The 12,705-nt window shown below is 53.9% G+C and overlaps 1 protein-coding gene across 5 annotated transcripts in view; it reads right to left on the bottom strand.

Moving 5' to 3' along the window:
* Window positions 1–12,705, bottom strand: part of SLC12A5 (solute carrier family 12 member 5) — a 36,943-nt gene that overhangs the window by 3,280 nt on the left and 20,958 nt on the right. For all 5 annotated transcript variants that reach the window (XM_086702349.1, XM_086702350.1, XM_086702352.1 and 2 more), the window contains 14 exons: window positions 12,526–12,624; window positions 12,327–12,384; window positions 10,281–10,455; window positions 9,554–9,672; window positions 9,147–9,245; window positions 8,088–8,207; window positions 7,721–7,825; window positions 6,408–6,576; window positions 4,383–4,578; window positions 3,338–3,507; window positions 2,778–2,909; window positions 1,762–1,869; window positions 526–648; window positions 229–428 (listed from right to left, as the gene is read on the bottom strand). In XM_086702349.1, the coding sequence (XP_086558475.1) occupies window positions 229–428; window positions 526–648; window positions 1,762–1,869; window positions 2,778–2,909; window positions 3,338–3,507; window positions 4,383–4,578; window positions 6,408–6,576; window positions 7,721–7,825; window positions 8,088–8,207; window positions 9,147–9,245; window positions 9,554–9,672; window positions 10,281–10,455; window positions 12,327–12,384; window positions 12,526–12,624 (1,873 nt within the window). The remainder of the gene's footprint in view (window positions 1–228; window positions 429–525; window positions 649–1,761; window positions 1,870–2,777; window positions 2,910–3,337; window positions 3,508–4,382; window positions 4,579–6,407; window positions 6,577–7,720; window positions 7,826–8,087; window positions 8,208–9,146; window positions 9,246–9,553; window positions 9,673–10,280; window positions 10,456–12,326; window positions 12,385–12,525; window positions 12,625–12,705) is intronic.

The raw sequence follows: 12,705 nt of genomic DNA, 5'->3' as shown, positions 1-12,705 counted from the left end.
TCCCGCTCTCCCGGCCACACCCCCTTCGCTTCTTCACGGCGCCCCTGGGAGCGCCGACCCTCGGCAATCAGCCCGACCCCAGGTCCTCGGATGGGGACGCCCAGACAAGGTCTGGGCAGGGTCTTCCCACCAGGACCTCCTCTGCTCATCTGCTCTGCCACGGGGATCAAAGACCCTGCGGGCTCACCCCAGCCCCCAGCCCCGAGCCCGCAGCCCCCAGGCCCCTACGGCTTCATGCTGAAGAAGTCCTTGATGCCCTCCGAGGAGACGGGACTGGGGCCCTTATTCTTCTCTGCCACCGACTTGTCCTTGGTCCAGGTGAGATGCACCTTCTCAGGATCGGCCTCGCCCTCCCCCTCAGGCTCCTCCCCCGGGGACGGAGAGCTGCTGGGGCAGCTGGGAGCGCTCTGGTCGTGGATGAGCTGCACCTGGGAGATGAAGGAAGGGGCAGGCAGCACGTGACTCCCTTGGCCGAGGCCAGAGGTGCGGCTCCCACGGCTGGGGCCAAACCACCCAGGCGCACACCTCCTCTTCTGGCTTCTCCTCACTGTCACCAGCGGTCTCTTCTGGGACGTTGAGGCGGAGCCGAGTGTTGGCTGGATTCTTTCTCCGGATTGAGCCGCGAGACTCATCTGTGATACTCTGGATCTACGGAGTGACACAGGTTAGCGCCAGCTCGGCTAGGAGTCACCACCCGTGCCCTGCAAACAGCTACCTCCAGAGCTGATGTTCAGCCACGATGCACACTTCTGGGAGCCGTACCAGCTGTTAAAACATTGCAAGGCTTCCATACCAAATAGCTTTTGCCCCGCTGGCCTGGCCGCTCCAACTCATCCGCAGAACCCCTGACCTCCCCACCGTCCAGCAAGCAAAGGGTTAACACTTGGCCCAGCAGGGCTCTATCTTAGCACCGTGGTCCAGTGTCAGTTCTAATTGGTCAGTGCACATGCCGTTTTTTTTTTTTTTTTTATTGTGTTCACTATCACCCTGGACAACATCCTTGAAGTGTTCACCTTTCCCAGCTCAAAAAGGTACCCACCACTCATTCCCCTGAAGATCCATTAACCAAATCTGAGAAATATATTATCCACACCTGGGAGACCCCCTCAACCATGGTCTGTCGCTCTCACCTACAGGATCGATTCCACAGGCAACCTGTCACCTGCCCCCCAGAGCTCGTCAGTCCCCTGCCACAGAGTTACCATCACTCATTTCACCAAGGGGTGGGCTTTCATCGCAACTCGGGGCGCTAGTGGTCCACGTTACTCACACCTGGGAGATCTTACACCCACACCCCGTGGGGGGCTCATCATCATTACCCCCTGAGAACTCATCAACCGTACCCTAGGAGGTATGCCCCCAACTCCCAACCATCAGCTATATCCCTAAATAACCATCTGTTACCCACTCTCGCAGGGTCTATCACATGATCCCCCACACTCGGAGCCCACGCCCATGAGGAATCATCATCCATACATATTTAGCTTCCACGATTCTCCCTTGGGCCCCAGAAGTCACATACAGAGGAAAATCTGTCACCCGTGCCAAAGCCCTCTGCATCCTGGCTGGCAGGCTTGGTAGGTGCCATGTACCCCTGCTGCTAGGGAGGTGGGGTTGAAGGGAATAAGGGTGATGAGTAATGCTCTAGGGTGAAGGCCGTGCCAATGGCCAGGAGTGTGAGCCCCGGGCCATCCCTAACCTGTGCAGACCCAGAACTGGCAGCAGCTTGAGGCTCTCAGAGCCCAGCCAGGGCAACCTCACCTCGCGCTCTCGCTCATTCTTGGTTAAATGCATCTGTTTGAGGATCTGAGAACGCTGCTCCATCACCAATGTCTTCTCGTAGGTGTATGCCGAGATATCGCTTTCATGCTGTGGGCGGACAGGGACGGGGGGGGGGGGGGGGGGGGGGCGGGGCGGGGGGCGGGGTAGAGTGACAGGGGCAAGGGAGGAAAGCCTGAGCTCAGGTGCAAGGCCAAGGGAAGGGAGGCGGACCCCCTTCCTTCTGCCAGCCTAGGGCTTCTCTCTCTAATGACCTAGTTTAACCAATAGCCGTGGGAGGCAAGGACGAAGCAGAGGACAATGCTCTTTGAAGACAATGCTGCTCACCCCCTCAGCCCAGCACAGGACCAGGGTGTGAATGGGTGAATTAATGAATGAGCAGATTAATTAATTACCCGGGTGAATGGAGAAGGGGAAGAAATTTTAAAGGAACAAAGTGATGAATGAATACATATATGGATGAATGGGTAGTTGAGTGAATGACTACATTAATGAATACACAGAGGGATGGGTGGACGCGTAAATAAACCGAGGGGGACGGATGGATGAGAGGCCATGCGGTGTAATCGCTAGGGGCCTGGACTCTGAAGTCAGCCTGCCAGGGTTTGCATCCTGGTGCTGCCATTTGGTTGTCCTGTTGAGCAAATTACTTAACCTTTCCGTGCTTCAACTTCCTAATCTGTAAAATGAAAATGCTGATACTTGTATCTGTTTCACTGGTTGTTGTGAGAATATATATATATATATATATATGGCGTGAGACAGTGCCTTACATATAATGACTTGGCTATTCTTGTAAAGAAGAGAGGGACGGATGGATGGATAGATGGGCAGACTCTTGGGTTACTCCAAGAGAGGCTAAGAGGTAGGTAAGATGGGGAAGGGATCCAGCATCATAAGCTGATCGATTTGGGGGTCGCCCTATTTGGTGCTAGGGCCAAGAGGAAAGAGGGCCGGCTAGGACTCCAGAACTTCAGGGGTGGCTGGTAGGGACTCACCATCTCCACGACCTCGACCTCCGCGGTGATACGTAAATGGTACAGAAAGGTAGTCAGGTCCTTTTTCATCTGGATGCTGTTGTCGTCCATCTGGGCCACGGTGAAGATGCGCATCTTGCACTTCCGCCAGACCTGGAGGGGTGAAAGGGACCCAGAAAAGCCCAGCCCAGACGCAGTGAGAAAATTCAAGGTCAGAACCTAGAGAGGACCCTGTCCCTCACCCTTCCCACCCACCTTCCCCCCCCCCCACCACACACACACACACACACACACACACACACACACAGACCCAAAATCCTCTACCTGGGAGGCCACTCCCTACAAACCACCCCCCTCCCCCGCTTAGGTAAGAGTCCCCATTAAAGTATCGCTTGCAAGGGTGAAGCAGCGCTCTCCTTTACAAGGCAAGGACACCCGCCAGAGGAGACACACTCAGGTCCTAACATCTCAGGGGAAGGGAGGCGATCAGCCCCCCTCTTCCAGGAGCTCCCGGGGAGGGGCTCACGTGGAGGCTGGCCCTGGCCAGAGCCCACGAGCCACGCAGAGCCATGCTCGCTCACCTTGTGGTGTCGCAGCAGGAAAGGCAGCAACATGAGCATGCCTCCGTCATGCACAATCCACCAGACGTCGATGCTGCCCTCGGAGAAGCGCTCAGGGTTCCCAGGGAACATGGAAACGTTCTTGGTGACCAGTAGGGCCAGGTGACCAGCTGTGGTTTCCCGGACCAGCTCTGGGGAAGGCCAAGGAGAGGGCCAGAGGGGAGAAGAGCGACCCCGGTCCCTTCCTGCACCAAGGCTCCTGGCACCCAGCACCCCCCCACCCCACCCCACCCGGCCCCGGCCTTGGCCTGAGTAGTCAGAAAACCAGCATCTACGTAGGTCTCATCACTGAATTGTTGTTTTGTTTGGGGAAAGCCTCTCGACCTTGCTGGGCCTCAGTTTCCCCACCTGTCAAGTGGCAATGAGACCACCTGCCCTTCCTATCAGGAGCCCTTCCGTGCACGGCCTGGTTTATCCTCTCAACTGCCTTTAACTATGATCCACCCGGAAAGGAGTCAGAATAGCCTGGAGTCAACAGGGCAGCCTCTAGGCGCCCAGCTGTGTGATCTGGAGCAAATTCCTCCATCTCTCCGGGCCTGGGCCTCCGTTTCACACCAGTAAAGGGGAGATGACACTGCCTCGCCAGCCCACACGGGACCGCTGAGAGGATAAGAGGCTTAGAGAGAGGCTCAACTTGCCTGGCAGACAGAACACAGTCCATACATGTCCGCTATTATATTACTACCAAGGCGTCTAGTGCCCAGAGAGGGTGAGTCACTTGTGAACGATCACACAGCTAGGAAGGGCCAGAGGTGAGATTGAGACCCAGGCCTCTCTGACTTCGCAGCTGTAGCTCTTTCGGCTGCCTTCCACTGACTCTCTCTCTCGGGGCTGAGTCAGCTCTGCAGGGCCCAAGACTATCTCCCTCACACCTGAGTCCTCAGCGGCTGGCACATGGCCAGCTCTGAGCACCGACCCCCCGCATGTACAACACCCGGGAAAGAGCCCCCGGGCCCAAGAGGGAGAGCCCACCGCCCACCACTGTCCCCGGCCCACCCAGTGTTACCAATGAAGTTCCTCCATGTCTGATGATCTTCCTTCTGCCGCCAGTTGCGGGGCCAGCCAACCAGCACGGTGTTGTGCTGCAGCCCCCCGAGGCCCCCGGACTGGATCAGATGTGACACGCCGTCACGCAGGTTGGAGGAAATCACTACCTGGCAGAAGCCTTTCACCTTCTCTGCCTCCATCAGGCGCCGGATGGACTGGGAGATGGGGGGAGGGGCGTGTCAGACAAGGACGAGCCTCAGGCCTCCCTTCCGGCTGTCTCTCCCCTTCACTGTCCCCATCTTCTCGAAGTTCAGCTCCGATCACGTCAGCCTCTGGCACCAGAATCGTGCATGGCTCCCCATCACCTATAGCCAGCCCCATTCCTTGTGGATCCGGCAAAGCTGTCTGTGACCTTAGCCCACACTTCCCGCACCCTGCCTTCGCTGGCAAGCCCTCCACCCCCACCGGGACCCTCCCCCCATTGCATATTACACCCTGCTGGCCCAACTCAAATGTCACCTTCTCAGAAACCACCCCCCACCCAGACCAGAACAGAACTGGGCTGCTGTGCATGCCCCGACGATTTGTTTTTAACAACTTTTAAAAGTTAGCATAATGATAAGCATTTTCAATGCACACTCAACCTGCACTATGAAGGTAGGGTTCTTATTAGTCTTATGTTATAGATGAGGCAATTGAGGTTCGGAGAAATTAAGCCTTCCTTAAGGCCACCCAGCTAATGGGTATGTTATTGTAGGGGTTCAACTCCAGGGCTCTGACACCATCCCCCACACTCTAAACCCCTACCCCGATGTCAAGCAGAGAGGGCTTCAACTCCTACCTCGGGCACCTCCTGGCTGTGTGACCTTAGGCAAATCGCTTAACCTCTGTGAGCCTCAGTTTGCCCATCCGTCAAATGGGAATGGCAGCTACCTCATTGAGGAACGGGCAGAATTACAGGACATGATGTGGGTAAGGTAGCCTGCTGCTTGACAGATTGGAAGCACGCAACACATTCTATTATTCTGATGATATGAACCCTAGTGAAGCATCTACCAACAGCAGGAAGGCTTGAGAGCCTTCTGGGTACGTTCTATCTTCCCACTAGCCTGTGAGCACCTTGAGGCCTGGGATCTGGTCTTATCCACCCCCCATCTCCCCAGGCCCAGCCCGCTGTGTGGTTCGCAGCACCTTCTCACCCACTCCATATTGAAGGAAGTTGACCAGTGGAGGCCTCCAGCCCTGGGCCCTGACAGATTGGTGTGAACGGCCCAGTGAGGCAGAAACAGCAACTGTCACAAGCCATTAGGGGTACTCCTCCCCATCTCTCCTCTCCCCCCTCCGGCCCCCTTTCCTTTCTCCACAACTAGTCACAGCCCCCAGGGGAGAGAAGCCTGGATCGAAGACAGAACCCACCTGCTCAGCTACCCACCAGGTTCCAGACACGTGTTAGTGCCCCATAACACAGAAGCCAGCCGCCCCTGCCCACGCTGGCCCTGTACACTAAGAGCACAGACCGGTGCTCTTAGAAGCAGGTGACCCAGAGCCAGGGACCCAGGCTCAAATTCTGCCTGTGCTCCCAGCCAGCTCTGTGACTTTCAGCAAGCTGTCTTCCCTCTCTGGGCCTGTTTCCCCTTGTACTAAATGTGGATGCTCACACTGCCAACTTCATGCGGCGTGAGGGTCGAAAGAATCATAGATGTGAAAACACTTTGAAAGATTTATACGTTGGCAGGGAGAAGCCTGGAGTAGGAGTCACGCAGTCCTAATTTGAGTCTGTTTTCTGTCCTTAGACAAATGACCTGACTTCTCTAAGCCTCAGTTTCCCTATCCATAAAGTGGGGCCCTTTTGGCTCTGAAGGTCTTTGGTTCTGACAATTGGATTCTAAGGAACTCACTCGCTGAGTCCTTAGATTCCTCTTCTAAGAAAGAAGAAAGAAAAGCATGAGCCACCTTTGACCCCAAAGGAGGTAAGAAGGCAAAGTGTAAAGGGTCAAGTCAAGGGACTTGTCCTTGCCCCCTTCCCACCAGGGACTCCTCTCACCTCCTCTGCCCGCTGGGCCTGGGGATGGTTGTCCAGAAAGGTGCCCTCAAGGACAGAGCCCACAATGGTCAGGCCCTTCCCTGCCTTGAGCTGGGAGGTCAGTGAGAGCAGCTGTGGATGTACCACATTCTGGTCTTGGTCCACGCGCACCAGCACCAGCAGCTGTGGCCTGAAAAGGATTCAAGATCCATTCAACACCCACCCAACTTCTACCCACCATACGCCACGCCCCCACACACCAAAACACTGGTGAGCTTACTAGCCATCCGTCCTCTATACCCCCACCCACTTACCCATCTCGCTGTCCACCTCACTCATCCATCCACCCAGTCACCCACCCACCCATTTTATCCTTCAGCCACCCACTCACACCCATATTAATTTACCTACATATGCATTATTCACCTAGTTATCTAACATCCACCTGCCACCAACCATTACACGTTCATCTATTCACCAATCACCCTCCCATATATATATACACTTAGCCATCTACTCATCTGTTTATCCATTCACTTCCTTTTTCATTTGGCCATCCCATCCATCCAACCAACCATCAGTTTAAGAGCATTCTCTGAGCACTCTGGGCTAGACCCTGTGGCAAGCATTTAAGAATTCACAAACAACGCAAAGCCCTGGTCTCTGGAAGACACAGTTTAGTAGACATCAGCAAGTGCAAGCCAACAGTGTCCTAGTCAGAGCTCAGAGTTCAGGCCTTCCTCTCGGCAAAGTGACCTGAGGGAGGTGAGCAAGGGCTGGGCTTGCAGAGCAATCAGCTAGAAAGCAGGCGGGGCTGAGAGGTGGAGGTAAAGATTCTGCTTCCGGTTCTGCCTTCCGTGGCCTCTGAGACCTTCTCTGGTCCCTGATGTTCACACGAATAAAGTGGAGGGATTGTTCTCAATCTAGAAATTTCTAGAAGCCCCCTATAACTCTCAAAGTGAATGGGTCCACCTTTCCCAGAGCAAATGCTACACGATATTACGTTTATCTGTCTCCGTGTGTGCCTGCTCCGTGGAACTATTCACTCTCTAGGTCCCCCGAGACTGGAAAGGGGCCCGGCACAGATCATGCATTCACACGTGTTTTTAAACACATGATGAGGTGAACGGGGGGATGAATGGATGGTTGCTCAGCCTGACCCCGGGTACCGCAGGTGGGAAAGGTTCAGACTAGGCTGAGCAGAGGAGGAGACATTAAGGACACACCATTGTGGCGGGAACACCACCCAGCAAACAAAACAGGTGAGGGAGAGTCAGGCCCTGCTCCCCTCCTGTCCTTCCCCTGGGCCCTCCCACGTGCTCCTGGCCACTTACCTCCAGTTCTTGGTATGTGGGGGCCCTTCCTCCAGGCGTAAGAGGGCGTAGCGTGCAGCGCTGAGGGACAGGCCTCGGATCCCATCACCCCACTCTTTCTCTGCCCTGGGGACCCAAGGGGATCAACCAGAGTAGAAAGCCAGGGGTGTCAGGAAGAACCACGCACACACAAGTGGCTGCCCCAGCAGACAACGTGCAGCCATTCTGCCACCTCCTTTTCTCGAAGCTTCAGCCCCTCCCTCAACTCCTGTCCCCTATCTCCCAATCCCGCCCCTACCACCCTTCCCCCTCCCTTCCAGCCCCAGCCTCTTCCCACTCTTACCTCATCCCTACCCCCTTCCAGCCCTCCCCACTTCCTCACACTTACCCGCGGTACTCGATATATTTGTAGATGAGCCCAGCAATGAGCATGGCCACCAGGGCGTAATACCAGGAGCAGATAAACATGAGGGCCAGGCAGAGGCTCATGCCCAGGAAGGAGAGTGTCCTGAACAATGGGAGGAAGACCCAGCCTCTGAGTCCCAGCAGGACTGTCACTGGTTTCCGGGGCTCAGACAACAAGGCAAGAACTGGGAGGTCTAGGGCAGCTCAGGTCTGTGGGAACTCACACCATCATCTCCAAGAGCACCATGGGAATCTGGGAGCTTCTGGGTGAATGAGCAGCCACAGACAGCGCCACTCCATGACCCCCCCCCCCCAACTCCTGAGAACACACTGCCTTGTCCCAGTGCCTTAGACCCTGCTGCACCACCCTGCCAGATTGTTTCTGAGGCACAGGTGTCTGGAGAGAGTTGTAGGCAAGATCTCCTGGGAAGAGTGTGTCCCCAGGAGGAGGTAACTGGCAAAGCAGGAGCACTGAGATGGGAGTCAGGCAGCCTGGGTTCAAGTCCAGGTCTGCCGGAGACTTTCTGAGTAACCTTGGGCCACTCCCTTCCCCTGTTTGAGCCCGTTCCCTCTCCGTAGACCAAGCATGGTCATTCCTGCCCTGTCTGCCCCACAGGCCTATTGTGAGGATGAAGGACCATAAAGTAAAATGATCAGAAGAGCCCCAGGCTCCACATAATAAGAATCTTCCATGCACTAAACCCTGTAACACTCACGAGGGCCCCTGAGGTCAGTGCAGTTGTCATCCCCATTTCACAGCTGAGGACACTGAGGTTTCCTCTTCTAGACTGAAAGACGTTGGGCATTGTGGGGAGGGAGGGACTATAGCCGAGACTGTTCACGACTGTGTTATATTATTATTTGTGGTTATAAAGTTCTCCAGAACATTTCTCATGCTACTTGGGCTACAAAAGCTGGAGAAATGGACTCCTTTTTTTAAATTTTGGGACCCCTAGACCTAGGGGATGGGCTAGGGTGAGGTGGGGTGGGGGTGGAGATAGGAGAGTGTTCTGTTAGCCAGGGAAGGGCACAGGGCACCCACCAGTGGTAGTATCGAAAGCGTGGCCTCCAGTTGGGGGTCCTCAGCAGTGTCTGTACGGCACAGGCCAGATTTACAAACATGTAGCACATCAGGAAGAACCTAGAACACAGAAAGGCCCCAGGAGAGGCAGAGATGCAAAGGGAGGCAGAAACAGAAAGAGAAACATAGGGAAAGAAAGGGGGGAAAGAGGATAAGAAACTGAGGAGGTGGCCAGATCACATTCTGGAATGGGATTCAAGGGCCAGATCCCCTTTCAGCACACCCTGATGTGTGTGGGAGTGAATCTTCATATAACAAAAGACAGGTTGTTACACTATTGGGTGGGCTATCCAGGGTCACAACTGGAGGATCCAGGTAGAGAGACCCCCCCCCAGAGCTGATGGGGAGGGAAAGAGGCCAGCACGCACATAGAGAGGATGGGGGCAACTTCGTCGAGGGATGCAATGAGGATGCCAATCTCACAGATGCAGGCCGTCAGGAGCAAGGCCCATGTTGGCTCTCCGTTGGCTTTGCCGTGGCCAAAGACCTGGGGACACAGCAACCATCATAGAGGTCTGAGATCTTAGGCATTTCTTGTCTCTCTTGTCCAGTCTTGGGGACCAGTGCAATGGAGGCAGGAATCCCCTAACCAGTGAGGAAGTAGGGAGAGGATGCTGTATTCCTCACCCTTACCCAAGGGGATGCCAGTCTTTGGCTGTGTCTCTCCCACTCTGACATTGGTACTTCAATTAATGAAGTTCAAATGACCCCTTAAGGGGAAAAGAAGGACCTGTAGGACAGATGGAGAGGAGCTACAGGGGCCAGCAAGTGGCCACGACTGTGTGCTCCATAAATCTTTTTTTTTTTTTAAGCACCATGGAGAGAGCCACACTTGCCCTTTGGCTACCTCCCTGCCTGATCACTCAGCCAAAGGAGGGCTAATGGTTTCTCCCCTAAGAGCAGACAACTCTGCCCAAAGAGATAGCACTGACCACGGGCCAAATCCCAAATAAGGCACACCCATTCTTCTTATTGGTAGTGCAGAGCAGCAGGGCCCTAGGGGGCCTTGGCTCACCCGGTGGCCTCTCCGGGCAGTGCCTTGGCTGACCGGTATAATGGATGGGCTGTTCTTCCCACACTCCACCCCTCACTGACCTGCAGGAAGGGCACTATGCCGTCCCGGGAGATGGCCTGCAGCAGGCGTGGGGCCCCCGTGAGGCTCTGCAGCCCAGCCCCACAGGTGGAGAAGAAGGATCCGATGACAATGACCCAAGGGGATGGCCAGGCCAGTGTTCCCACCACCAGGTTGCCATTCACAGCTTCGCCAAACCTGGAATGAAGCAGCAAGGGGACAGGAGATGCTGGGTGAGCAATGCCACCTGGATCTCCAGGGCGTGTCTCCCACACCAATCCCAGGACCAGTTGTACACCCATCACAGGACTAGGCTCTCTAGGAGCAAGGGGGGAGACAAAGCTCCTAATGTCCTGGGCATTTCTGTCTGTGTGACCTTGGGTAAGTTGCCTCAGCTATAAAATGAGAATCATTATAAACCTATCTCGTATGATTGGTGACAAGATAAAAGGAACCAACACAGGTAAAATGCTTTGCACTATGCCTGGAACAAGACACTAATAGTGATTCTAGTAAATGGTCAATATTGTAATATGTTAAGCTGGAAAAAAGCTCTTGGCTTATTAGAACCTGTGTCTCCATCTGAAAAATGGGGTTCTGGCCTCATTTATGGTAATGATATCTAATGTGAGAAGCATAGAAAAGCATTTTCTAACAGTGACACTATCTTAAATTGAATGATGCTGCCTCAGTAGGTAGAGAGAGCCCTGTGGCTGGAGTGTGCAAGCAGAGGTGTGCTCAAATGGGCTGTTGCTGAAGGACTCCAAAATCAGATGAAGGGTTTTACCAGATGGCCTGCTGAATCCCTTGCAGTTCTGTGGGAGGTCTCTGATTAATTTTTTTAATGTTGATTTATTTTTTGAGGAGGGGAGGGTCAGAGGGAGAGAGAGGGAGACACAGAATCCAAAGCAGGCTCCAGGCTCTGAGCTCTCAGCACAGAGCCCAATGTGGGGCTCAAACCCACAAACTGTGAGATCATGACCAGAGCCGAAGTCAGATGCTCAACCAACTAAACCACACAGGCGCCCCAAGGGGGGAGGGTTCTCTGATTAAATGAAATAAGTGGAGATTAAGTTCCCCTAAAAGGTAATAAGTGTAATATATGCAAATTGTCCACTTGGCCAGGTCACTCCCCTGCTTAAAACCCTTCAGGGTTTCCTCTATTTTTTTTTTTTTTTAATAAAATAAAGCTCTAATTTCCTGGTACCAAAAACCAGGCTTCCAGGACTGGCTCCAGACGCATGTCCCCATTCTCCACCTTACAGAAGCCAGGATGGAGCCATGGAAACTGACTTCTGTGACAAGACCTCCTACTTTACCCTCCTAGTGGTGCGTGCCCATACCCTTCAAATGTGTAGGCTCCAGAAGCTTGAATTTCTTACAGCTATAGGCACCTATGTGTGCGCACGCACACGCACACACACACACACACACACACACACACACACACTACTGTTTCTCTCCTCCACCTTTGTTCATGCTGTTCCCACCACCTAGAATGCCCTTCCCACTCCTAGTTACCTAACTGATCTCTACTCAACATTTAAAGTGAGAAAGATAAGTGGGAAAATGTGTGTAAGGCACTTCCAGCATCACCTCCTCTTCCCCAACCCTCTGAAGACTGGATTACGGCCTCCTGTGCACTACCAGAGCCCATTCCTACTGCTCTACATTTCAAGTCTGTTGTTGAGCGTGGTTATCAGCCCCCAAAGAGCTCCTTCAGGACAAAAAGCATGTGTTATTTATTTTTATTCTCTCCTAGAACACTGGACAGCGACCAACATATAGATATCTAAGAAATGTTAAATGGGTTAATAGATTTTAAAGCAAAAAAAAAAAAGGAAAGTAGCATTATCCTAAAAACAACGAGACACCATCCAAGTTTCTTGAGCTGGAGTGACAGGAGAAAGATAAAATATAAGAAGGTGAGCTTGCAAGCAATCGCCTGTGATCTCCCTCCCACAAGTCCCCTTGCACAGACTCAACACTCTCTGCGGGGTCTGTTTCCCAAAACCTGGCCCCATGCACCCACTACCCAGAACAGGATCAGCCCCAATTCCCTTACTTACTTGTCCCGCAGGACGACCCCCTCAATGCAGGCCCCAAACAGAACAACAGAACTGATGTCTGTAGCAGAGGATGAAGGAGAATCCCCAGGATGACATTCCCCTTTCTGCTCCCAGGCCAGCTGGGTGAGGCAGCAGCTTCAGCTGCCCTCCTCCCAGCCCTCCCTATCCACGGTGGTCCCAGCCCAGCAATGCAGGATACAGACAGCAGAGGTGGTGGCAATGGCCAGGATGGTGCCAGTGGGAATTGACTTCTGGGCATCCCGTAGGTCTCCAGAACGGTTAGAACCAGCCATGATCCCTGCGAATAGAGGAGCAGCTAGTACAGGGGCCACAGGAGACAAGACAGAACAAGAAGAAAGGACACCAGCCTCGGAGCCAG

Source organism: Puma concolor, chromosome A3 (assembly GCF_028749965.1).
Source record: "Puma concolor isolate L17-30 chromosome A3, mPumCon1.1.hap2, whole genome shotgun sequence".
In the NCBI taxonomy this organism is placed as follows: domain Eukaryota; kingdom Metazoa; phylum Chordata; class Mammalia; order Carnivora; family Felidae; genus Puma; species Puma concolor.
This window is presented reverse-complemented; position numbering and strand designations above follow the sequence as displayed.